The sequence below is a fragment of the Macaca mulatta genome, chromosome 2 (genome assembly GCF_049350105.2).
Source record: "Macaca mulatta isolate MMU2019108-1 chromosome 2, T2T-MMU8v2.0, whole genome shotgun sequence".
In the NCBI taxonomy this organism is placed as follows: domain Eukaryota; kingdom Metazoa; phylum Chordata; class Mammalia; order Primates; family Cercopithecidae; genus Macaca; species Macaca mulatta.
Window position 1 is genome coordinate 91,372,574 of NC_133407.1, and position 27,833 is coordinate 91,400,406.

Consider the following 27,833-nt stretch of genomic DNA (forward strand, 5'->3'; position numbering starts at 1 on the left):
GCCATTGTTGCTGTTTAACAGCTGATACAGATGTTCTGTGCTGCTTAGTTTGAATACATTATTTTTCACTATTATTAATGGTGTGTCTTATATTTTTACTGTTAAGTTCCTTTGTGTGAATAGGTGTAAGAAAATGATTGCTTGTCAGTAGCATATAAATTCAATCAAGAATGATGGTGATGCCAAACAACCACAGAGTGTTCACATGGGTGGCTGACATGGTGACACCTGTGTTTTCTGATGAGTCAATGTATACAACCTTTGTTTCATGCACAAAATTATTTAAATATTGGATAAAATTACTTTCAGGCTATGCATATAAGGTATATGAAACATAAATGAATTTTGTGTTTGGACTTGGGTCCCATCCTCAAGATAGCTCATTGTAATATCTATGAAAATATTCAAAAATCCTAAAAAATCTGAAATCTGAAACACTTCTGGTCCCAAGCATTTTGGATAGGGGACACTCAGCCTGTAGTATGCTTAAGGGAAAGCTTATCATAAAGCTTTCGTCCAGTACTGTTGCAGGTGGTGCTACATTCATTTCTGAAACTTTTATATTTTCTTAGAAGATTTGGTTTTCACATTTCAAATAAATTAGAATAAATACAAACTTTTTAAAAGAAAAAGTTTTAAAAATTTATCAATTCAGTAATTTTTAAGGAAATTTGTGAAATTGTAAAACCATCACCACAATTGAGTTTTAGTTTTTGTCACCCCAAAGCCGTTTTACTCATTTGTAGTCAATTATGATTTCCACCTGCAGCCTCACCACTAATCTGCCTTATGTTTATGGATTTGCCCTTTCTGGACATTTCCTATAAATGCAATCATATAAAATATGGCCTTGTGTGATTAGTTTCTTTCACTTAGTATAATGTTTTCAAGGTTTGTCATCATGGTATCAGTGTTGTAGGATGTATTAATACTTCATTTCTTATTATGGCTGAGGAATATTCCATTATAGATATAACACTATCCATTCATCAGTTGGTGGACATTAGGGTAGTTTGTACTTTTTAGCTATTATGAATAATGCTGCTATACATATTCATCTACATGTTTTTTATGTGGACATGTGTTTTCATTTCTCTTTAGTATATACTTAGGTTCTAGTGGGTATAGAGTAGTATTTCATTGGAGGTTTGATTTGCATTTCCCTAATGACCAATGATTTTAAACATCTTTTTGTGTGCTCACTAGCCATTTGTGTATCTTCTTTTGTGAAATGTCTATTCAAAGCTTTTACCTATTTTTAAATTATTTGAGTCCTATAGAGTTGCAGGGTTTCTTTGCATATTCTAGATCAAGTTCTTTCTCATATATATGATTTCCAAATATGATTTTTATTTGATTTTTTATTTTTTGAGACAAGGACTTGCTCTGCCCAGGCTGGAGTATGATGGCATGATCACAGTTCACTTGCAGCCCCTGCTTCCAAGGAGCTGGGACCATAGGCATGTGCCACCACACCTAGCTAATTTAAAACAATTTTATGTAGACACAAGGCCTCACTGTGGTGCGCAGGCCGGTTTCAAATTTCTGATCTCAAGCTATCCTCCTGCCATGGCCTCCCAAAGTGCTGGGACTACAGGCATAAGCCACCGCGCCCACCCCCAAATATATTTCTCTTGTCTGTGGCTGTGCATTTTGAAGTTTAAGAGGCTTTTATTTTGAAGTCCTTTTTTTTTTTTTGGTTTATCTTTTTCTGTTGTTGTCTGTTTCAAGGATTGTGCTTTTGTTTTTAGTTTTTTTAAAAATACAATTCGTTCCTCTTGAGAGTTGAAGGCCTATTGTTACATTTAGACCCCATTGTATATTATGAACATTTATTGTTCATGATATCATTGGTCCATATTGTAGATAAGAATTTCCAAATTATTTTTATTTTCTATGTATATTTGCTGTATACTCATCATTTAGGGTAATTTTTCCCTCATAGATTTGCTATTATAATTTTAAAGAGTTTTATAAAGGTAACTTTAATTTGTAGTTGTTTAAGTATAATAATCTTTTTTCCTTTTTCTTTTTTTTTTTTTTTTGGCAGCTCCCTAGATCTTTAGCTTCTACTCCCAGTGCTCCTACCACTCCAGCAACACCAGATAACGCATCACAAGAAGAACTCATGATTACATTAGTAACAGGATTGGCTTCCCTTACATCTAGAACTTCTATGGGTATCATTATTGTTGGAGGAGTGGTAAGAAACATTACTTTTAGTGTAATTAAAATTGAAATGTTTGCAAGGCTGCCTGTTAGCTCACAAAAGAAAAGGTATATAGTATTTACTTCTGTTTATAGGATCTGTAAAATAGTATGAACATTTGCAGGTTAAAGGTAGTGAATTAAATATCACAAGTCTCATCTTAAATTTTTAAAAAACATACATTTTTAGGAATGAACTGTCACCATCTAGCTGGTCTTTAATACTTCCTGAGCATTTGCACATCATAGCACCCAAAGAAATATTTGTACATTGGGGTAATAAGAAAACCCCAAGTGCCCTATCTAGCCTTCTCTGAATATCAAGGGGATCTATCTTAAGTATTAAATATTATTTTTAGTAGTAGTTATTTGTTTTTTTTTTTTTTTTTAAATTATATCATTAACAGCATAGATATACTTGTTTTGGTTTTTGAAAGATCTGACCTAAAATAGTTAACGTCGTTTTATTGTTGAGATACATTGAATCAATTTATCAAATCTGGCAGCTTACTAAGCTCTCCCTTATTTGTGTGCTGATCCCTTTTAAGCCTGATTGATTTCTGGTAACTTCAGATTTTCTCATAGAGAAGGAAGATACAAATGTATCTAACTCAGAGATCCATAAGGAACTAAAATGCTTTTAAATGTGCTCTCCAAAATGGTGTTTTTCCTTTTCAGACTAACCTGTGACTTTATCTTACAGATTTGGAAAACTATAGGCTGGAAACTCATATCTGTTTCATTAACTATGTATGGAGCTTTGTATCTGTATGAAAGACTGTCCTGGACCACCCATGCCAAGGAGCGAGCCTTTAAACAGCAGTTTGTAAACTATGCAACTGAAAAACTGAAGATGATTGTTAGCTCCACGAGTGCGAACTGCAGTCACCAAGTAAAACAGTAAGTTGAAAGGTGCATCTTTCCTTTGAAAAAAAGTTACTGAAATATGACATACATGCAGAAAATGCACAAAATAAGTGTATTGCTCAAAGAATTATCACAAAATGAACATGTTTTGTGATCGCCACAAATGAGAAAAAATAGAACAATACTAAACCTCACTGCTGCCGTTTCTCCCTCCTAATCACTATTCTTCTTTCCATTCTCCTGATAGGTTAGGTTTGAACATTAGAAAATTGGTAGATAGGAACTCTCAAGAACTCTGGAGGGATTTAAAAAGATAGTTCTTAATTTTTGTTGTTGTTGTTTTTTTTTCAGAGATAGGGTCTCTGTTGCCCTGGCTGGAGGGCAGTGGCACAATCATGGCTCACTGCAGCCTCGAATCTTGGGCTCAAGTGATCCTACTGCCTCACCCTTCTGAGTAGCTGGGACCACAGGTGTGTGCCACCACACCTGGATAATTTTTAATTTTTTTTTTTTTGAGACAGGGTCTCAATATGTTGCCCAGGTTGGTCTTGACCTCCTGGGCTCAAGTGATCCTCCCTCCTCAAGCCTCCTGAGTAGCTGGAATTATAGGCATGAGTCACCATGCCCAACTCAAAAGATCTTCAGCAGACCTGTTCTAAATTTATGTACCTGGCTGGGCAAGGTGGCTCACGCCTATAATCCCAGCACAATGGGAGGCTGAGGCAGGTGGATCACTTGAGGTTGGGAGTTTGAGAACAGCCTGGCCAACATGGTGAAACTCCATGTCTACTAAAAATACAAAAATTAGCCGGGCCTGGTAGCGCATGCCTGTAATCTCAGCTAGTTGGGAGGCTGAGGCACAAGAATCGCTTGACCCTGGAAGGCAGAGGTTGTAGTGAGTTGAGATCACACCACTGAACTCCAGCCTGGGCAACAGAGTGAGAGACTATGTCTCAAAAATAAATAGTTGCCCTTAAGATATTTGTGGTTTCTGTCGCCCAGGCTGGAGTGCAATGGCACAATCTCGGCTCACTGCAGCCTCCACCTCCCGCATTCAAGTGAGTAGCTGGCACGTGCCACCACACCCAGCTAATTTTTTTTTTTTTTTTTTTTTTTTTTGAGACAGTCTCACTCTGGAGTGCAGTGGCGCGATCTCGGCTCACTGCAACCTCTGCCTCCCGGGTTCAAGCAATTCTCCTGCCTCAGCCTCCTGAGTAGCTGGGACTACAGGCGCCCGCCACCACACCTGGCTGATTTTTTTTGTATTTTTAGTAGAGATGGGGTTTTCACCATGTTGGCCAGGATGGTCTCAATGGTCTCCTGACCTCATGATCCACTTGCCTCGGCCTCCCAAAGTACCGGGATTACAAGCATGAGCCTCCACACCCAGCCCTATGGCCCAGCTAATTTTTTTTTTTTTTTTGTATTTTTTTTTAGTAGAGCCAGGGTTTCACCGTGTTGGCCAGGCTGTCAAACTCCTGACCTCAAGTGATCCACCTGCCTTGGGCTCCCAAAGTGTTGGGATTACAGGCGTGAGCCACTGCGCCCAGCCAGATCTTTGTGGTTTATTAATTAAAAAAACTGAATGAATAGAGAGGTAGCCTGGCCAAGCAGTCTAAGAAAGCTGAATGAATTCTTAGCATTTAACAAATGAACTTAATGGTAGGCAGACTCCTGATTTCATGGTGAGTGTAATGTATTTTTGCTCTCGCAGTTCGAATTTATAAGTTAAATGCTATTTTATTTTTAGATCTTAGGAGAATTTTATTATAACATATACCTAAGTCGACCCGGTTTCTGCTTTTATGCAACTTAAATATTTGTTTCATTCATGTGGTAAAAATACATAGAACTCCAGTCAAGTCAGGGTACAGTATTCTGTATTTGGATGCCTCTTGAGAGCAGAATTTTAAAATTCTTTGAGTTCAAGATAACTTCAGTTTAATGGGAGAAACTAACATTTACATAATTATAATACAAAGTAAGAGTGATAAGAAATATAAAAAGAAGATAAACTATTATCATAAGACAAGGCTGTACAAGTTACTTAAATCATGAAGGATAGTAGATCAATAAAGGTTTCCTAGAGGAGATGTGTAGCATATGAGATTTGAACACGCTGTATCAGAAGATGAGATGGAGACCACAACCCAAATCAAAAGCAAGAAGGTAAGGGGAAAGGAATGCATTCAAGGACATGAAGAGAAAAATTTCAGTGTGGCACGTGTATATAAGCTGTGTACATACATTCAGTTATTGACGTCATGGCAGGATGTGGCCTTGTCTGTATGTGTAGATTGGGGTTTGGATAATTAGGAATTCTGAGAGTGATGTCACCAACACTCAGCTCTAAAACAAATAACTTTACAGTAGTATATGAAATTGTTCAGACTCAGGAGACAGGAATTGCAGGAACAGTAAACTGTTTCAGATACAAAATCAAAGCCTGAAGTAACAGTTAATAATTGCAGAGAATGGTTACCAGGAGACCTCAAATTTGAGGAATTTGTTCATTTATTCATTCATTCATTTATTGACTAAGTTTTTTGAGCCTCTATTTTATCTGATAGTTGTAATTTATATTAAGAATGAGTTTTCATCTAACATATTTGGACATCCAAAGAAATCAGCTGAAATTCATATAAATAAAAACAAAGTTAATGTAGCTTTCCATGCATTGATTATCAAACATTTATTAATTGGCTCCCATGTAGCAATTCATGCTAGGGGTTATGGGAAATAAAAACTTGACTTGATCCTCTTTCTTAGAAGACTTGTCACATTAATGGAGGCAACCTCAAATAATATCTCAATTAAAATAAACTAAGTAAATATTTAATATTTAACAAAATATTAAAAGAATGACACATGCTTCGTGTCTAATACTGGGATTTGGTGGAATAGGAAGAGGTATGCTCCCATTTAAAAATATAATGTTTGCCAAAGTTGCTATATTAATTAGCTCTCAAATATAACCCTTTGATTCTAGAAATATTGTTAAATTTTGCTATAGTAAGGTATTTTTGCCTATGTCACGAAAGTTCGTGGAATTTTTTTTCTGTTCCTGATAATTTCTTACTTTGATTGGGCAGGGTCCCGAGCATGAGTAAGGTTTATTGTGCTTCTGAAGAAACAGACCTGTCTTTTGTCTTTATGTAGCTTGTTCTTGTTCACAGCCATATAGCAGAGGTAATATCGTCTCTTGAGCCAGGATAAAATTCAGCCCACTAGTGCCATATCTTCCCTCTTAGCATTCTTAGTGTTCTGATTCCCTATAGTTTAGAAGATTTTTAAAACTTGTGTTCTCCTTTTTATGTGAGCTTTAAATTAAAGCTTATTCATTTTTGAAGACATTTATGACTGCTTCTAAATTTTTATTTTAAGAAAAATGGCTACCACTTTTGCTCGCCTGTGCCAACAAGTTGATATTACTCAAAAACAACTGGAAGAAGAAATTGCTAGATTACCGAAAGAAATAGATCAGTTGGAGAAAATACAAAACAATTCAAAGCTCTTAAGGTATGTAAACCTTTCTTCTCAATAATTTGAACATTTACTCGTCTCATTACAAAATATGTAAAATTATTAATGAATTTGTATTCATACCTAATAGCTCTTTGTGTTGGTTTGAATGAAAATCTTCCATATTGAATTCCATGTGTTTTGCAGTTTCACCGAAGGCTAATTTCAACAAGAAAACAAATCTGAATCGAAAGAAACTTTATAGATCCAAATTTACTCTTCATTAGGCTATATTTGTCCCTTTCAGAACAGAAGTTGTATGATTAAAAGTGGTTTTTAGTTGTATATGTTCAAGACTCATAACTTCTGTTTTCATCGGAGACTATTGATTGTGCATACTTAAATCATAACAAAAGTAAGATTTCCTGATAAAATGTGGATTTCTGGTTTGATATGATTCATTATATATTATTTAGGGTCTAATGAAATTTGCTTTTGGGGACAAGACTGAAAGTGTCACCATTTGGTCTGTAGTTGGGAATTCTTACTCAGTGCTTAAGAACTTAACTTTCAGCTTTCTTACTTATGCTTACCCATTAGGCTCGCTTGTCAGAATGTCTTGGAAGAACGATTAAACCTCATTTAGTCCCTGCTGTTACTTCTAGGACACATACTACACAAAATTGCCCGTGTAAGAATAGCTTAGTAGTCAGTGTTTACAAATTGGAGGGACTGTCTTTGTGACCTGGATTTTTGGACATGTGCTTAAAACACCCATAGTAGTGATTATCCATAGTGTCTTCATCTGACCAACACACGTGTTCATTGCACCTTAGTTTCAAAATCTCTGGAAAAGATGACTGCCTGTCATTTAGATATTTCCACCCTCACCCACCCATGTGAATTGTATGCATTCGATTGCTCCCATTTTAAGTCAGCTCATCCCAAATATACCTTTCAAATTTCGTGAAACTGCAGTAGAAATTGGTTTTTTGTCTTAACCTTAAACTTAACCCTGTAAGTTTTTGTGGTTAATTTTGGTTTTGATTTATTCAGCTTTTGATAGAGAAATACCTAGGTAAGTTTTTAAGTAGTATTTCATTTTGTTATAATAAAACAAATGATAAAATAGATTATTGGCATTAGTCATGTAGCTTTCTGATTTGGGAAAGACTGGCTTGAATAAGTGTGAATATTTTTGGTCTGCTAATAATTTTTCTAATAGAAAAAAGTTTAAAAAAATCAAATACCATAATATTTGGAATCTCCATTTTTTACTAGATTAGGCTCAGCCATTTGAATAGAATTTAATGTGCTAACGCTGCAGGAGAGCTACCTCAAGAAATATATACAGTAGAGTTCAGAGCTGATGTACACTTCACTTGTGTGACCTGAAGCATATGCACGCAGGAATAAAGTAAAACAAGAACCCTCCCTGCTCCATAATGGAGAGAGAGAGCCCACGCAATAAATATGTGCCCTGGCATAGTATGAGAATGGGAAACAAATCTGGTTTTCTGACAGTTTTAGTTCCAATTTTCCTCTCTTGTGGGCATTTGGCTGCATCAAGGATGAATCTAGTGTTTAAAGGAAATATTTTTGGTATGCCATTGCCGCTGTAACATCTGCTAGTTTCCTTATATGTCCGTAAGAAACACTCTGTACTTTGTGCATTATTTAAAGGGAATTTGCAAGCATAATCATGACTCTAGGTAACTTAGGATATAACTCCCGTGTAAGATGTGATTCCACTGTCTGTTATGCTCTTCGTTGTTTATTATTAAAGTTTTTGTCTTTTAATAATGGATGGAATACACTTTTCTCCTTGACTTTTATGGTAATTAGATTGGTGTTTTATTTTTTTTAATTAGAAATAAAGCTGTTCAACTTGAAAATGAGCTGGAGAATTTTGCTAAGCAGTTTCTACCTTCAAGCAATGAAGAATCCTAACAATAGAGATTACTTTGGTGACCATGATGGGAGGAAATGAAACTTGTAAGATTGGGACAGTTGTTATTTTTATGAAATGACTTTAAATATGAATTGTACTAACTGTACCTAAATAGCAAAGCCCTGTGTAGATTCTGGTAATGATCTATCTCAGGGTATGTGTATTTTTGAAGAGTGTTATGTCCTTAGTTTTAATTTTGGGTAAAGAAAGGGCTAAAATCATGAATTAGTTACAAGCAACAGTACCAACTTATGTGACCCCTGAGGGGTGGGGCTGTGAGCTCTTAATTTGTTTTTGATTCTGAAAAACTCTGCTTCCTGGCATCCAGGAGTTAGAGATTGAGCCTTTCATCTTCTTAAAACTAGTTTTTGATGCTTTCTTTCATGGGAATAGTCACTTTTTAATTTTATTTAATAAATTGCATTGCTAGAACCACCAAGGAGTGTGGAATGTCCTTGAGTGTATTATTTATGCAAGTTACAGTCACTTTGCCATCATGGCAGCTATGTGAACCACTAATAAATGTGCTGTTTTTACTTTTTATTCCCATTAAAACTGACGTGAAACAGGATAAAAAGCTTGTTATGGTCACTTATAAGTATCTAAGTATTTCCTTAAATGTTTCTAAAGAAACATTTTCAGCTTTGCTCCAATTATGATTACAATAAGGAAAGCTTTCCTAGCGCAATTTTAGGAGTAAAGTTTGAAGAGATAAAAATAGCCAAAGATAGGAGAGGTCTGAATTTTGAATGATAACAGTGATGTTTTAAAAAAGCTGTTCTTCAGGAGGCATTTGTCTAGGATATTGCTGGATTCTACCCCATTGGAGGCTTTTAATTTTATTTGTATGAATTTTCCAGGGTTTCATCAAAAATTATTACTGTATTTTTTACCTTAATGAAAGATTTTGGGTTCAAATATCTTTCTATATTAAAAGCTGATTGAGTCTGTACACATGTAAATTGTGCCTAGTAGAGGTTCTGTTGACTTTCTTCCCCACTGTGGAAGAGGCCAGTTTTGCCTCCATTTGCACATTCATTTCAGTATTTCTGATCAATAAATGTAACGTTTACAAAATTCTCCCTTGAGCTGGTAGAAATGCCTCACCAGTTTCTTCTTTAATGAATCAACTAAAATCTCTGAAGTTAAAAAAAATTGATTGAAACTCAGATGGAATGGAAATGTACAAAAATGACACCATTCTAGGAATTTGCTAGACAAAATATAGGACTACCAGATCAATATCTCCTAGACACTTGTTAGAAATGCACAATCCCAGGGAACACAGTACATTTGGCCACGTGTAGTTTATGCTTCCTTTTCATGGGAGGGATAAAATTTAAGGCTTTTTTTCTTTGAATACACAATCCTTCCTTTTCTATGCCTTTTAAGGCTTCTAGATGCTACTCAGCCTTTTTACAGCAGGTGCAACTCTATTTTTCAAGATATCTTAGGAGATAACACTAGGCCATTGAAGCCTTTCAAAAATATATTTTTATGCAAATTAACACTAGAATGCAGTATACTAATGCAAATTAATTTTGGTGTTTAGCTTTTATTGCTGATTTATAACCCAAGAAATGGTACAGGTCACAGAAAGTGGGATTAGGTAACAACTACAACATGGAAAAACAATGTCTAAGATCACGCACTGCTAATTTAGTTTACAAAGCTCAAGGCCGTAACCTTTATATGAAAGTACTTAAACTTGAAAACTCGTAATGGTTTGGTATCACCTCATTAGTATAATACAGTGGTTCTCAAAGTTTGGTCGTGGATCATCAACATTACTTCTTTTTCTTTTTCTGAGACAGGGTCTCAGTCTCTCACCCAGGATGGAGTGCAGTGGCGTGATCATGTCTCACTGCAGCCTCAACCTCTCGGGTTCAGGTGATCCTCCCACGTCACCTTCTGGGTGGCTGGGACTGCAGGCACACGCCACCATGCCTGGCTAGTTTTTGTAGAGACGAGGTTTCCCCATGTAGTGCAGGCTGGTCTTGAACTCACAGGCTCAAGTGATCCTTTTACCTCTGCCTCCCAAAGTGTTGGGATTACAGGCGTGAGCCACCACGCACAGCTATAATCACCTTCAAACTTACAAGAAGTGTGGATTCTTGGGTCTGAACCCAGACCTATGGAGTCAAACAGTAGGTTTGGGGTCCAGCAATCTATGGTTTAACAAGCCATCCAGGTGTTTCTGATGCACAGTAAAGTTGGGGGCCACTGGTGTAGTAGCTTTGGTATGGCAACTTTTCCATCACTTGTTTTATGTAGTTCTATCTGATAAATTGTGAAAACATAATGAATGTTGGAAATGAAACAGTAAAATAATGAAAGCCAACTCTTATGCCTGGAAATATGTGCACCTATGACCAAGTCCATGAATTATACAGAAATTATGTGATTATGAGTGATGTACTTCAATGTTATTGCACATACACTTGTTTACTTTGTATGTTTGCAGGATTAAACTTTGTATAATCTTTAAAAAATTTTTTTTTTCACTATACAAGGTTGCAAGATGAAAATAAAACCTGTTTGCCTGATAGTTGACAAATGTAGCATTTATACTAGTAGTAAGTGAGGTTTAATCTTTCATTCTTAATTACTTTTGTGGTAGATATGTAAGTTATCTTGAGGAGACCTCTTTTGACTGCATTACTGTTTAGTTCTTCTGGTCAAATTAACACTAGAATGCAGTATACTAATGCAAATTAATTTTGGTGTTTAGCTTTTATTGCTGATTTATAACCCAAGAAATGGTACAGGCCACAGAAAGTGGGATTAGGTAACAACTACAACATGGAAAAACAATGTCTAAGATCACGCACTGCTAATTTAGGTTACAAAGCTCAAGGCCGTAACCTTTATATGAAAGTACTTAAACTTGAAAACTCATAATGGTTTGGTATCACCTCATTAGTATAATACAGTAAAAGAGTAAGTCAAAGTTACATACACCACTCATTAGTATGTGTCATACAATACTGAGAGGTGGCAACATGCTAGCAGCCGTCGCTCTCGGTGCCTCCTCGGCCTCAGAGTCCACTCTGACGGCACTTGAGGAGTCCTTCAGCCTGCCACTGCACTGTGGGAGCCCCTCTCTGGGCTGGCCAAGGCTGGAACCGGCTCCTTCTGCTTGCGGGGAGGTGTGGAGGGAGAGGCGTGGGCAGGAACCGGGGCTACGTGCAGCAGTCGCGGGCCAGCGCATTCTGGGTGGGCATGGGCTCGGTGGGCCCCGCCCTCGGAGTGAGTGGCCAGCACTGCTGGCCCCGGGCAGTGAGGGGCTTAGCACCCAGGCCAGCAGCTGCAGAGGGTGCACTGGGTCCCCCAGCAGTGCTGGCCCGCCAGTGCTACACTCCAATTCTCGCTGGGCCTCAGCTGCCTCCCCATGGGGCAGGGCTTGGGACCTGCAGCCCGCCATGCCCGAACCTCCCCGACCCGCCTTGGGCTCCTGCACGGCCGGAGCCTCCCTGATGAGCGCTGCCCAGTGCTGTGGCACCCAGTCCCATCGACCGCCCAGGGGCTGAGGAGTGTGGGCGCATGGAGCGGGACTGGCGGGCAGCTCCACCTGCAGCCCCAGTGCAGGATCCACTAGGTGAAGCCACCTGGGCTCCTGAGTCTAGTGGGGACTTGGAGAACCTTTGTGTCTAGCTAAGGGATTGTAAATACACCAATCGGCACCCTGTGTCTAGCTCAAGGTTTGTAAATACACCAATCAGTATTCTGTATCTAGCTAACCTAGTGGGGATGTGGAGAACTTTTCTCTCTAGCACTCTGTGTCTAGCTAAAGGATTGTAAATGCACCAATCAGTACTCTGTGTCTAGCTCAGGGATTGTAAACACACCAATCAGCACTCTGTCAAAATGGCCCAATCAGCTCTCTGTAAAATGGACCAGTCAGCAGGATGTGGGTGGGGTCAGATAAGGGAATAAAAGCAGGCTGCCTGAGCCAGCAGTGGCAACCCGCTGGGGTCCCTTTCCACACTGTGGGGGCTTTGTTTTTTCGCAAAACCGCGAAGGTCTTTGGCTTCACTTCTGAAGTCAGAGAGACTACCAACCCACCAGAAGGAAGAAACTGCGGACACATCTGAACATCTGAAGGAACAAACTCCAGACACACCATCTTTAAGAACTGTAACACTCACCGTGAGGGTCCGGGGCTTTATGCTTGAAGTCAGCGAGACCAAGAACCCACCAATTCTGGACACAATACCATTGGAGGAGCACATTTCAAGTTTTCTGCCTTAGACATAACAATTTACAGGTACTTAGTATGCTTCACTGGACAATAGAACTAATATTCAGAGTGTCAAAGGGCAATTAATTCTTGCCCTCTGCTTCAACCTATAGTGCTGTGTACCCCTGCATGGACTCATAAGGGAAAGAAACATTTTATTATAGAATAATATTAATCAAGGACAGAAATAACCAGGAGAGCATAGTAAACCTTCATGACCCCATTGTGCAGCTTCAGGAATTTCCAACCCATGGCTAAAGTTGTTTTATCTCCCACATTTTGAAGTAAATTTAAGATAATCTGTAAATAATTATATAACATCTTCAATTTCCACATTCATCCTCCCCCAAGGGTGTGGTGGTGAAAGAAACTAGTAAAGATAATTTATCAACACCATAAGCAGAATTGCTTATTTAAAAATTATAGAGGCCAGGCTTGTTGGCTCAAGCCTGCAATCCCAGCAGTCTGAGAGATCAAGGTGGGACGGTCCCTTAAAGTCAGCAGTTCAAGACATGCCTGGGCAACAAAGCAAGACCTCTGTTTCAATAAAAACTTTATAAAAAATTGGCTGGGCATGGTAGTTCATGCCTGTAATCCCAGCACTTTAAGAGGCTGGGGCAGGCAGATCTCTTGAGCCCAGGAGTTCAAGACCACCCTGGGCAACACAGACCCTGTCTCCATAAAAAATATAAAAATTAATTGGGCATAGTGGCATGTACCCATAGTCCGATCCTACTCAGGAAGCTGAGGTAGGATGATCGTTTGAGCACGGGAGGCTGAGGTTGCAGTAAACCATGATCACACCACTGCACTCCAGCCTGGGCAACAGTAACACTCAAAAAAAAAAAAAAAAAAAAAAAAAAGGTGCGGCATAAAAAAAAAGATACAATGAAATCTGGTTAAAAGCACTTTATTGATTACAGGATCAATTCACATCATTTCATAAAGCCACTGTACAAATAGAGGAATGAATCACTGTGTAAGAAAGATCTAAGAACAGTTAAATCATGATACAAGTCCATAGTTTATATGGTTTAGAGCTTTAAGAGCCTTAATCTAACATGTTTACCCTTCCCATAATTAGACTACTACTGACATTCATGTTCAATTGACCACAAGTGTGTACAAATCATTCTAGGTAAAGACAAACATTTTCAGAATGCTTTAACAGGAAAATAATTTTAATCAACTTTAAAAACACACTTACATGTGAATGCCTTTGGATAGGAAAATAGAAATGCAAGTGTTCAGATGCTTCTTTGAAAAGAAAACAATAGGATAAAGCACCATTGTGTAAAAGACAAAAGGCTTGAGATATCTACCAAGTATATCACTGAAGTTCTATTAATTAAGAAATACTGTACGATGTAAGATTTTGTTGAATACATTTAACACCAGTTGGAACATAGCTTTTTTCCCCCCCCCCCGTAATGCTGCTTTATCACAACTGTATTTTACAAAATCAGTAACTGGATTTAAAGAAGACATAGGAGATTTTATCGACATGCAAACATTTGCTAAATACAAGGTGTACCATCAATGTGTGATTAATAAGTTACTTTTTAAAAATAAAGTGCTAGCTTAGATATTCTATAAACCATTTCACTGAGTACCTATTATGTAACCAATATTTTAAAATATACACTGAATCTGAGGCAACCCAAAATGAACAATGGAAAGAAAACTAGTAAATCTGAAATGTACTTCACATTCTACTTAATCTAATTTAAAATATAAATTCATTGTGCAACCCATAAGATAGTCCAACCTGGATATTTTTAAAAATTCTAACAGAAGGAATTATTTAAAATTTTGCTTTTTCACAATGGCAGAAAGGAAAGAATCTGAACATAATATTTAATTAAAAAAAAAAAATTCAGCCTGACTCAGACCCTGAAGATTTTAGAAAGAACATCTTCACTATTAAAATGATGACAGGCCCAAATGGGGGATTGTTTAACCAGTTTTCCTAAGTTAAACCAAGAATAAGCCACAAGTATTCATTGTGTTACAACTTAGATCTGAGACATTTACATCAAAGCATATTTCCCTGAACATGTTCACATTGAAAATGCTTAAGGTCTTAAACTATTATTAAATCCAAAATACCAAGAGTATTGGAGGAGCTCAGTTATACAATACTGGCACAGCATTTTTAGGCAATAATAAAAGTTTCACTTTGTCACCTTAAGTCAAGATCCATTTATTAATAGGTTAAGTTTGAAATTCTGTAACATATTCTAGAAGCACCTACATCCATTATTTCCAGGAGACTAGTTTACTATTATCATGCAATCTCTGAGGTCATATGAGTCTAAAATGAAGGGAATTGCTGAACAGGCCCTTTTGCTGATGAGATATGAAGCCCAAATCTTTGCCTCTGAAGATGCAATTCAATGTGGTATGTGTAATCACAAGTAAAAACTTGAGCTAGGGAGGAATCCTGGATATTCAGTCTAAATCTCAAACAGTATAGCTGCCAAAAATGAGGCCTGTCCATTAAAGTGAAGGAGACATCCTTGCTGATAGCAAAAACTGCTTTTTATTTTATTTATTTATTTATTTTTTTGAGACGGAGTCTTGCTCTGTCGCCCAGGCTGGAGTGCAGTGACGTGATCTCAGCTCACTGCAACCTCCGCCTCCCGGGTTCAAGCAATTCTCTGCCTCAGCCTCATGAGTAGCTGAGATGACAGGCACCTGCCACCACACCTGGCTCATTTTTGTATTTTTAGTAGAGACGGGGCTTCACCATCTTGCCCAGGCTGGTCTTGAACTCCTGACCTCGTGATCCACCTGCCTCAGTCTCCCAAAGTTCTGGGATTACAGGCATGAGCCACTGTGCCTGGCCAAGAACTGCTCTTAAGCAGGTTTTTGGGATGATATGCTAAACACCACAGGGTGATCACATATTTAGAAAAGAATATGTATCTCTAAAACATTCTTGCCAGATCTCAAAAAATTACTCTTCTTGACATGCTACAGAGTCGACAAATTAACCTTCTGAGGCACATTATGTTTAAATGTTTCCTAGAAAGTAAAGAAGGAAACCTGGCTGGGCACGGTGACTCACGTCTGTAATCCTAGCACTTTGGGAGGCTGAGGCCAGTGGATCACTTGAGGCCAGGAGTAGGAGATCAGACTGGCCAAGATGGCGAAACCCCGTCTCTACTAAAAATACAAAAATTAGCCAGGCATGGTGGCATATGCCTATAGTCCCAGCTACTTGGGAGGCTGGGGCACAAGAATCACTTGAACCCGGGAGGCAGAGGTTGAGGTTGCAATGAGCCAAGATCGTGCCTCTGCACATGCCAGCCTGGGTGACAGAGATTCTGTCTTAAAAAAAAAAAAAAAAAAGGAACATTAACTGCAATATTCTGGATGATGCATATTTTTTAAAACTAAATCCAGCCAGATTTTTCAGCCTTAAAAAGTAAGATAAAAAATATTCAACATCTCTACAAATTATATACTCATTGAATTCAGGAACAGTAACAGAATTAAACAAATAATCAGCTCAACTTAAACTGCAAGTAAACAAATATACTTAGCAACTGGAGACTCTAATATTAGAAAGCAAAGGTGTAACCAGGAAGGTAACTGTGGTAGTGAAGCTACTCTGTGGCCATTTGTTTATGTGTATAATTAACCACAAGTGTTAAATAGTTTTTAGTCGCCGAATAAATGTTTAATTATGGGAATTGCTTTAAACTCCTCTTCATAAACTTTAAGAACATTAAAATAAATGTCATTTTGAAATATGTTAAGGCCATATAATTCCTGTGGTCTGTATGCCTCTGACTACTTTAACTTTTAAGTAGAGGAGATTCTCTCTCATACATTTAAGGTTATTTTTATGCATAATACAATTGCTTTCTTGAACAGGACTTCAGAATAAATTTCTGACTAACCTACATGGCGAACTTTCCCCAACCCTCTTTTTCCGGAAATGAATACATTCCTTTATTCTTTTCTTAAAGAGCTGTTCTTTATGAAGTGATATAAACAGCCTACAAATAAACATTCATAGCATTAATAGCAAAAGTTCATATAATTTTTTAAATTTTTTATTTTATTTTTTAAATTTGAGACGGAGTCTCACTCTGTCGTCTAGGCTGGAGTACCGTGGCACAATCTCGGCTCACTGCAACCTCTGCCTCCTGAGTTCAGGCGATTCTCCTGCCTCAGCCTCCCAAGTAGGTGGGATTACAGGAATGTGCCACCACACCCAGCTAATTTTTGTATTTTTAGAAGAGATGGGGTTTCACCATGTTGGCTAGGCTGGTCGTGAACTCCTGACCTCAAGTGATCCGCCCACCTTGGCCTCCCAAAGTGCTGGGATTACAGGTGTGAGCCACTGCACCCAGCCAAAAAGTTAATAGAAATCTTAACCAAAATATAAATATACATTCATAACTGCCATCTACGATATTCTGTTTTGGTCCTATATCTTAATTTGCCTTTATCTATTTTATTATTCTTCTAATTGTCAACTGATTTTAATAAACAAAACTGATACTGATGTCTTTACAGTTGATGCATATATTAGCACATTCACAATATAAACAAAAATTCAGAGGTAAAATTTGGGAGTATTTAGGTTAAGGTTACACATGTTCAAAAGTTAACACAGACCTATCTGAAAAGTAACTAAGTTACAAAACAATGCACGTCTATATATCAGAATAATCCAAGACTTAACCATCACGCAAGACTAACAATCTTCTATTATAAATCATTCCGACTTATTTGTAAAAGAAAATCCAACAGGAAAAGTATCTTTAACTTGGTGGTGGGGGACATTCTAGTAATAGACACATTATTATACCACAGAAGAACTATTTATCTCTAACTCCTTTAAGAACTGCTTTAGGAATTTTTATTTTGGCTTTACGTGGAATCACTTAGATCTAGATATCCTTTGAAGCAAAACCACTTAGAAACCAGTATTTTGTGCTAAGGAAGGGAATATTACAAAATATTGCAAAACAGAACAAAAAGCTTAAGGGTTTCATTTTAAGAAATGTAAAGGCACAGATATTTCACATCGATTCAGATTTTATAGTATGCAAACGTGAAATAAACCACCATATTACAACAAATATGTCTTAGTGATTGGTTAGATTTCACACTTCTCTCCAAATGTAACACTGCCACACTGCATTTCCTCTCTAAATGTATACTGATAGCACTGGGAAAGATGTTCAGATGCAGGGACAATCCCAATGTTTACCAAACTTCTGAAAGATGAATATACACTACAAACTTAGTTCCAAATATGAAATGAATAGGAAAGTTCAGCCATTTAGGGGGGTACTAAATCATAACCAGATCATAACCAGGCTTTTAAAATGTGAAGAACCATTTATATGCTATTATCTACTTTTTATTAATAAATTCTAAAGAAGTTTCTTATGTATGTCCAAAATATCAGTGAAATCTCTAATCTCTGGCCTTCAGATTATCTGTCCCCTCAAAGGACTGAAAGCGAGCACTTAGATTAATAGTATATGGCAAATGATGCATGAGAAACGAAGGACTCCCCTTAGAGGTGCCCCTCTTGTCAATGCTCTTAAACATGAAGCCATCAGGATCTCTTAGATTCAAAGAGATATCAGAATTCAAGGGGACTTTCTTCAGACATAAATATACACACAGTATCATTTCTGTCTATTTCTGTACCTGGTTCTTCCATTACAAAACTAAAAAACGTGACATTTCTTGTGTATACAAAGTTAAAAATGTACTTCTTAAAAAATGCAAACACAATGGCGACCTGCTATAATGTGTACATTATGTTCTACACAAAGAAAATAGACTCTTGAGTACACACAACAATTCATTAAGGTTAAATTAACCCAACTCCTCAAATTAATACACTGGTCCTTTTGATCTCAGAAGGCGCCTTTGCCTTTTTCCCCCGACTTTTTTTTGGTAGTATACTGAAAGCTTGTTTTTGTATATAATCTCATAGAAAAATCTTCACCTGCAAATATAAGGTAGAATTTTTTCACAGCTATAGGCTGTAGCATTGATTTCTCCAGATATATCAATGGAGAACAAAGAACATGTATGACACTGTTAATTCCAGATTCTAAGGAAACTGTCCCAAGAGCCTGTTGCCACAGCCATGCCATCATCAGTTACACCTAAGCAGCTCACACGGTTGTCATGACCAGCAAGGACACCTGAAAAAAAAATTCAGTAAAAAATTAGCAATTGTAGAGTTTTAGAATTAAACAAGTATATGCAGAGATTTAAAAGGGTACTTAAAAACTATCAGTCCAGTCTGAAAGCTCATCAGTTAAAAAATGATAATACTTTAAAAGAAAACAAATTTCTCTGAGTAAGAAGACAGGTTAGAAGTAAGCTGGATGTATTTATAAATTTGGATTATTTGAATTTTGACATGTGCCTCAATTTGTGGTTTTATTTTTTGAAAAATCATTTTATAATTCAACTTATCTAGGAAAACATATGCAGACAATTATTCCACATCTTTAATAAGTTCATGATATTCCAAATTTTGCTACTGAGCTATGCTATTTTCAACAAAAACAAGATTTTCAATGAAGTTCACTGAAGTGGTCCTTCACCACAGGAACAATAAAAACATAAGAATAAAGCTGCCTTACATCACTGCTTCCAAAAATACCAACATAATTTATTTACTTTCTTATGCTAATCACCAAACTCTGGAATGTTATTGGTCATAACCTTCTGAAACCATGAAACTCATCTAGTTTTCATTTCTTTCACATATTAAACTCACTTGATGTATTTCCAATATTTGGGAGGAAAACAAGAAATACAATAAGATTAATAAGAAAAATCAGAATATATCAAATGCTCAAAAATTTTTTAAAATACACTATGTTTGAATTTACATTATCCCCCTATATTCGTAAGTATATCATTTTCGATCAATCATCTCAGGAAAAGAAGTTCATCTTGTCTAACTCTAAATATTCTCTATAGTATCTCCCGTAATGGCCATGTTTGGCAATGGGAAAATTTACCATTATGAGTTGAAATAACAAAAAAATATGAACATTGTGGGTAAATACTTTAAGTCACATTGGACAGGGAAATGAATTAGCAATTCCCAAGTCAGGATCCAATTTTAAGTTCAAAGTTCCAGTTGAGCCAACTTGAAACCAGCTTGTAAGTAAAGCAAAACTAAAACGCAAGCATGTAAGTGTGGACAACAAGCACATTTTTATTTTGTTATGGATACGAATTGTTTCAATCCAGGCAAAACACCAAATATCTTTACAAAGTAATTGGCTTTAAGCAACAGAATACTTCCAGGAATCTACTTGCAAAGTATAAAACTGCAAACCATGCAGCCTCTTAAAAGAGGTTGTAAAAAATTATTCCTGGAAAAAACTTACACTGCCTCTGTTACCTCAGGAACCCCAACAACTGCATAGGGGGGTTAAAAGGGTAAGGACATAAATCCACAAGGACAGTGAAATGAGAGCAGGCAATGGCAACCAACTTTTGTAAGCTGGATGGTGGCAACTGTGTTAATGAACACCAAAATAGTGAGTTCAAAATGAATAATATAGTAAGCCAAGTAACAAAATTACACTGCAGATTCTCCAAAAGCATCCCTACTAGGTGGAAACAGGTATCTCTGGAACAGGTAGGGGCAAAGGCAGAGAAAAATAAGATTGACTGGAAAGTGTTCATCAATCAGTAAGACCCCCCAGGTGTCCTCTTCCTCCACTCTGCAGAGTCAGGTGACGGATCATCCTGTGCTGTGGCATAAGACTAGAGACTCACTTAGTGGAAAGGGTAAAACAGGGTCTCCTGACTGGAAGAAAACAGACCCAGATGAGATTGGTAAACTGCTGAAATGGGGAATAACGGAAGTTTACTAGCTAAATGCTGTGGCCCCTCAGGTTTTCTCTAGAAATCAGCCCCCAAACTGGCAGCCAGTTTATACACTTCATGGAGGAAAGTGGAAGATGGAAAAAAGGAAGAAAGGCAGAAAGGCAGATAGGCAGACACAGGAGAGCTTCCTCAGTTAATGGCCAGCCAGATCACCCTTCAGGGAGGCCTAGAGTCAGCACGCCAGCCATGTGCTCAGAGCTTCAAATGGTTTTAGTGCCTCACTCTTAAGTATGAATAAGAGCTAGCACTTTTAAGGAAATACTCTAAAAATAAGGACAGGAAACCCCAAAAATGAAGAAAAAAAAAACGAAAAAAACTTGGCAACACAAAAGCTATGCTTGAAGAAGAAACTTGAAAAAAATTTTTTTCACTAATAAGCTCAGAGAAACACAAGACTTCATTTATGAATAAAAGTGTAGGGAGACCCCCTGAAACTATTGCTACAGAATAAAAAGATGAAATGCTCCTGTGATTATTGTAAATACAAAATTGCACGCAGGATTGTGTAAAGACAATGCCAGGTGGGACTGCCAGAATGAGCCAACAGCACGTGATGTGCTTCCCCCTGCAGAGAGCCTATGAATGGACGTGCAGTCAGGGAGGTTTCACATCACCAAGATTCCTATCCCAGAAAAGCAGATGTTCATAGCTCTGGGAATGGAATGCGACCCTCGTGGAGAGCCTATAAACGGACGCATGGGGAGCACCTGTCCATACAGATAAGATAGGGCTATGAACGCCCTCATCTTGCCATGGTTCTTCTAGGCCTCTTTAGGGTTAAGGCATACTCCCTTCTGGGAATTTCTGGTCTACCCGGTTGTCTAGCTTCACGTCTTCTTTCTATGGATTGTTTGTAACCAGCTTTTGCTGTAACTGTTACTGCTGATTAATATCTTGCTAATCATAGGTTATGGAAAGACTTTCTGTTTTAAGGCTCTGTTAGAAATTACTGATGCACACACTATATTGTAAATTATCTCTGAATACTGTACTTCTGCATACAGATGTTATGTTAAAGAACTACTTCATCCCCATGTGACCATCTCACCATCATCAAATGACCCTAAATCCCTCACTAACCTACCCCTGCCCTCACTAAACTTAATAATAAAATGCTGGTATATCCAGTGCATTGTTGGCACCGCGGGACCGGAAGGCGGTGATCCCCCAGACCCAGCTTTCACTATCTTGTGTGTGCCTATTATTTCTCGACCTGCCGATCCGCCTGGGAACAAAGAGAGAGCCCCGTTACATTGCGGGCTGCCGGCCAGATCCTGCAATATAAAAGAATGGGTGCCACCAAAAAAAAAAAAAAAAAAAAAAGAAAAAAGAAAAACCCAGAACAAACTAGCTCTTAAGTTAAAAAGATGGCAGTGAAAATGAAAACCAAAACTTAACAGAAGGGTTGAAACCCGAGGTGAGGTTTCCTTCCAGAAGATAAAGCAAAAAAGATGGAAAATAAAAAAAATACAATTAAAAAGTCAGGCCAGGCACAGTGGCTCATGCCTGTAATCCCAGCACTTTGGGAGGCTGAGGCGGGCAGATCACCTGAGGTCAGGAGTTCAAGACCAGCCTGGCCAACATGGTGAAACCCGTCACTACTAAAAATACAAAAACTAGCCAGGCATGGTGGTGCGCGCTTGTAATCCCAGCTAGTCTACTCGGGAGGCTGAGGCAGGAGAATTGCTGGAACCTGGGAGGCAGAGGCTGCAGTGAGCCAAGATCACACCACTGCACTCCAGCCTGGGCAACAGAGCAAGACTCCATTTCAAAAAAAAAAAAATTCTTAAAAACAAAAAAAAGAAGTCAAAGGATCAGTCCAGGAAGCCCATTATCAACATAATGGGAGATCTAGAAAAAGGGAATAATGATAATGGAGAAGAAATAAAATTCAACAAGCCCCCACCCCCAAGTGTCCCTATTCTATAAGGTAATCAGTTTCCAGATCAAAAAGGCACACTAAATACCCAGCACAATGAAAATGGATCTGCTCCAAGACATATCAAAAGTGGCAGAAAGTGTGAAGATTCATTAGTGAGAAGCACATCAAAACTAAGACTATAAACCAAAAAATTAACTCTAGAAATTACAAAAAAAGCCGCATGGCAAAAGAAGTCATAACACATCTCATGGCTCAGCAACAAATGACTTTTTAAAAAGTCGGAATTATGTAAACAGTGAATGTGGCTCTAAACAAAATCTATCATATGGGAAAAAATTGGTGGGGAAGAATGTGGCTATGGTGGGAGCAGCTTAAAACCAAACCCTTATCATCCATGATAATAGGTCAACAACAGATAACACCTATTTTTTTTTAAACAAGTAACAGCAATACAGGCATGTTATTTAGAGATATGTAAGTAGGCCAGGTGAGGTGATTCAAGCCTGTAATCCCAGCTACTCCAGAGGTTGAGGCAGGAAGAAACCAGCCTTAGCAGCATAAAGAGATCCTGTCCAAACAAAACAAAACAAAGGTGGAGAGAGAGAGGAGGAGTAGTTAATGACTAAATGTAGTTACTTTGGGGAGCAGAAACTATGGGTTGGGAATGAAGCAATGCCATGTTTTGGTAACAAGCTATATAGGACAATTGGATTCCTTTAAGTGTAATTTTGATTTTTAAAAAGAGTTAAAAATTACTCTGTGTGACTTGTTATTAATGACAGTCCCCAGTATGACTTAATGTGTATTGTCATCTTGTGGAAGCTGCAGAGGAGGACTCAGGGTGTGGGGCTAAGGGAAGTGACAAGTGTATGTCCTGTCCCATACAAGATCTGCTTCAGAAGGAAGAAAACGAACAGTTACAATGTTTCCTGTCAGGTGATAGAAAAGTGTGATTTCTAAAATACCACACTGAATCACATTCACTATCCATCTTTAACTTTGAAGTCTATGAAACAAGAAAATATTACAGACTTCAGTGTGATTCTTCAGAAAGCAAAAGTGTAAATATGGCTTATGGATTATAACCACAAACAAAGGGTAACAATAAAGAACATGATGAGAAGCACTGGGTTACCACTTCCCACAACTCCAAGATGTCCATGGAGGCCTAGAACACAACTGACGGGAACCTCTTCACACTTCCTGAAAATCAGAACCTAATGTGGACTGATTTACTAACCTGCACGATCTCCTTTTAGCGTGTCCCATACGTTACAATTAAAGTCATCGTAACCAGCCAACAAGAGACGCCCACTTTTTGAGAAGGCTACGGAAGTGATTCCACAGATGATATTGTCATGAGAATACAATAATAACTCTTGATCTGCACGAAGGTCAAAGAGCCGGCAAGTGGCATCATCAGAGCCAGTGGCGAAGGCATATCCATTTGGGAAAAACTAGACAGGAGAGTAACAAACATTTATTCTACAGATGTATGCAAAATCATAGGAGGCAGTGTAATAATAGACAAATCTAGACTAATATTCCAACTTGGCTACTTACCAGGTGAGCGATGTTGGGCACTAAAGATTCTTAAATATTTTGAGCCTTAGATTCCATTTCAAAGTGTTGGTTGGGATTGAATTAAATAACATATGCAAAGTATATAGCCTATTGTTCAGAACACAGCAAGTATTCAACAAATACTGGCTCTGGTTCTCCATATGTCATATTGAAACATTTAAGGTAAGTACTAATATTTATAGAATATATGTGTGTGTGTGTGTGTGGCTACTGCAGAACGAGTGGCAAGGAGATAAAAGGTCCACAATCCTCATAGGGTTATAAGGACCCCTTAGGACAGTTCTTTTTCAGAATTCAGAATTTTTCAGATTTTAGAAAGGTAATATACTGCATATTTGGTAAAACCCAAATATGGTGCAATGTACAATACACTGTCAAGTCAACATTATTAAACAACACTATTCACATCCTCAATATCTTATTTCGTGCCTTCTTAAGGTATCAGTATTTCCAAGTTGTCTACTAAAGTCTCCTACACAATGGTGTTTTGGGTCCTTGAATTTTTAATGGCTTTTGTTTTATGAATTTCGATGTTATGGTGTCACTACTGTCTATTTTATTAAGATAAAACTTCTCTCATCTTATAGTTTTTGCTCCAATTCTACTTCGGTTAATAGCAATATAGTAATATTACTGCAGATTTCCTTCCAGTTTATGACTTACCCACTCTCTCATTGTTACATTTAGCCTTCCTGGGTCATTTTGCTTTAGGTGTGTTTCTTGCAAACAACATTATAGTTAAGTTTATTCCATATCTTTCAATAGCAGTCATCATTTATGTGCAATGCCTTATGTGATTATTCTTGGGCCTTAATATCTTATCCTATATTCTATTTAGTGTATTTTCTCCCTACATCATGGCTATGATCTCTGATACAGTATTTCTCCCTTAACACTTGGCAGATATTCTTCAGGAGCCTTCCAGCAGTGTCTACTGTGAAAAAGTGTGAGGTTAGCTTGGTTTTTAATCTCTTATATCTAGGTAATCTGCGTTTTCATCTTGAATTTTCTTCCATCTTTTGATACTCTAAATTCAACAGGACGTGTTGGTTTTTCTTAATTACTTTTCTTTGTTATTTTTGAGATGGAGTCTTGCTCTGTCGCCCAGGCTAGAGTGCAGTGGCGCAATCTCAGCTCACTACAACTTCTGCCTCCTGGGTTCAAGTAATTCTCCTGCCTCAGTCTCCTCAGTAGCTGGGATTACAGGCATGCACCACAACGCCTGGCTAACTTTTTTGCATTTTTAGTAGAGACAGGGTTTCATTATGTTGGCCAGGGTGGTCTTGAACTCCTGGCCTCAAGTGATCTGCCTGCCTCAGCCTCCCAAAGTGCTGAGATTACGGGCATGAGCCACAGCGCCTGGCCCCTCTTTTAATTACTTTTTAAAAACTACTTCATAAGACCCTTAGACCTTCAACTCAATGTTTTTCTTCAACTAAGATTTTTTTTTTTTTTTTTTTTTTTTTTTTTTTTTTTTTTTGAGACGGAGTCTGGCTCTGTCACCCAGGCTGGAGTGCAGTGGCCGGATCTCAGCTCACTGCAAGCTCCACCTCCGGGGTTTACGCCATTCTCCTACCTCAGCCTCCCGAGTAGCTGGGACTACAGGCGCCCGCCAACTGGCCCAGCTAGTTTTTTTTGCATTTTTTAGTAGAGACGGGGTTTCACTGTGTTAGCCAGGATGGTCTCGATCTCCTGACCTTGTGATTCGCCCATCTCGGCCTCCCAAAGTGCTGGGATTACAGGCTTGAGCCACCGCGCCCGGCCACTAAGATATTTTTTAAAAAATTACTTCTTGGCTATCCTTCTGCTTCCAGCCAAAACAGAGAAATAATGATTGGATTTGCTCCACACCTTAAAGAACTAAAAACAACTGGACAATATATAAAACATGGTTCTAAAAACACTGGATATCAGTCAACGAAGGAGTGTGCCTCTGAGAAACAATAAATAAAAGAGGCCGGGTGTGGTGGCTCACACCTGTAATCCCAGCACTTTGGGAGGCTGAGGTGGGCAGATCACCTGAGGTCAGGAGTTCGAGACCAGCCTGCCCAACATAGTGAAACCCTGTCTCTACCAAAAATATAAAAATTAGCACAGTGTGGTGGCAGGTGCCTGCAGTCCCAGCTACTTGGGAGGTTGAGGCAGGAGAATCCCTTGAACCTGGGAGGCGGAGGTTGCAGTGAGCCGAGATCACGCCACTGTACTCCAGCCTGGGTGAAAGAATGAGACTCTGTCTCAAAATAAGTAAGTAAATAAATAAATAATTCCTACAACTGCTCCATCTTACTACCTTACTATGAAAGTTTACAGGTCGTGGTGAAGGGAAGAGAAACGCAGCTGGAGCCCACTGGCCTCCCTGAGTTGAGGAGACAGCACTGGGAATCCAAGAAGCCCACAGCAGCTAGAGTTCACAGAGAGTGTCGGAGAGGGCAAAGTTTGGCAAAGAGAAAACTCCAGAGGCATGTGGAGGGCCTCTTTTAGGTATTCAACTGAGTACCAATCAGCAGAGTCGTGTGAGAAAACTAATCAAGCAGAAAAGAAACACCCAAAAAGATTAGAGGAAACAAACCCTGGTGCATACATAGGATGAGAATGATGCCTATCCTCTCCAGCCAGAGGGAAAACCTCATAATACACAGGAAAAACCTCATAATTTATAGGGAAGAGGGTTTGTAAGTCTTTTGCCTCACCAGTGGGGCAAAATTAAGCACACACAGTGTGACTCTGGTCCCATCTAACAAAACTTACATGCAAACCCTGTAATGATCAAATCATTTCCAAGTAACTTAACTTGGCCAGTCTGATTTTAGCTATGCCCCAGAGCAAACCTAAACAATATTTTTATGAATATAGAATTATCTAGCATCCAACAAGGTAAAATTCACGATGTCTGGTATCTAATAAAAATTCACCAGACATGCAAAAAAGCAAGAAAATATGACCTATAATTAGGAGAAAAATTAATCAGTTGAAAAAAACAGAAAAAGTCACAGAAGATAAAATTAATAGACAAGGACAATGACAATGTCTGGGATGAAAAGTGCACTGGATGGGATCATGGCCAATTAGATACTACAGAAGAGAAAAGACGCATGAAGGCAAAGCAGTAGGAACCATCCAAAGTAAAATACAGAAAGAAAAATATCCTGAACAATAAAATGAACAGAACATGAGGGAGCTCTGGGAAAACTTCAAGTAGTTTAATGTCTCTGTAACTTAAAGTCTCCAAAGGAAGGAAGAGAGGAGACAGAAAAAAAATCTGATTGGGGCCGGGGTGCAGTGGCTCACGCCTTTAATCCCAGCACTTTGGGAGGCCGAGGCGGGCGGATCACCTGAGATCAGGAGTTTGAGACCAGCCTGGCCAACATAATAAAACCCCACCTCCACGAAAAATACAAAAAAGTAGCCAGGCATGGTGGTGTGTGCCTGCAGTCCCAGCTACTCAGGAGGATGAGGCAAGAGAATTGCTTGAACCCGGGAGGTGGAGGTTGCTGAGAACCCAGGAGGTGGAGGTTGTAGTGAGCCAAGATCGTGCAATTGTACTCCAGCCTGGCTGACAAAGAGAGAGTCGGTCAAAAGAAAGGAAAGAAAGAAAAGAAAGAAAGAAATTCATAGATCCAAACACAAGAAACATGAAGAAGGGCCAGGCATGGTGGCTCACTCCTGAATTTCGAGCACTTTGGGAGGCTAAGGCAAAAGATCACTTCAGCCCAGGAGTTCGAGACCAGCCTGGGCAACATGGC

General features: G+C 38.4%; 2 protein-coding genes across 4 annotated transcripts in view; one reads left to right on the plus strand and one right to left on the minus strand.

Moving 5' to 3' along the window:
- The window catches only part of MFN1 (mitofusin 1), a 45,442-nt gene extending 34,403 nt beyond the window's left edge, over nucleotides 1–11,039 (plus strand). For 2 of the 3 annotated variants that reach the window (XM_015131552.3, XM_015131553.3), the window contains 4 exons: nucleotides 2,051–2,203; nucleotides 2,912–3,108; nucleotides 6,460–6,594; nucleotides 8,409–11,039. In XM_015131552.3, the coding sequence (XP_014987038.1) occupies nucleotides 2,051–2,203; nucleotides 2,912–3,108; nucleotides 6,460–6,594; nucleotides 8,409–8,487 (564 nt within the window). In that variant the 3' untranslated portion in view covers nucleotides 8,488–11,039. 3 annotated transcript variants of the gene reach the window in all.
- A 6,026-nt stretch (nucleotides 11,040–17,065) lies between these two features.
- Nucleotides 17,066–27,833, minus strand: part of GNB4 (G protein subunit beta 4) — a 55,283-nt gene continuing 44,515 nt past the window's right edge. Inside the window, 2 exon segments of the mRNA NM_001261165.1 lie at nucleotides 17,066–18,913; nucleotides 23,747–23,963. Coding sequence (NP_001248094.1) covers nucleotides 18,807–18,913; nucleotides 23,747–23,963 — 324 coding nt within the window. The 3' untranslated portion in view covers nucleotides 17,066–18,806.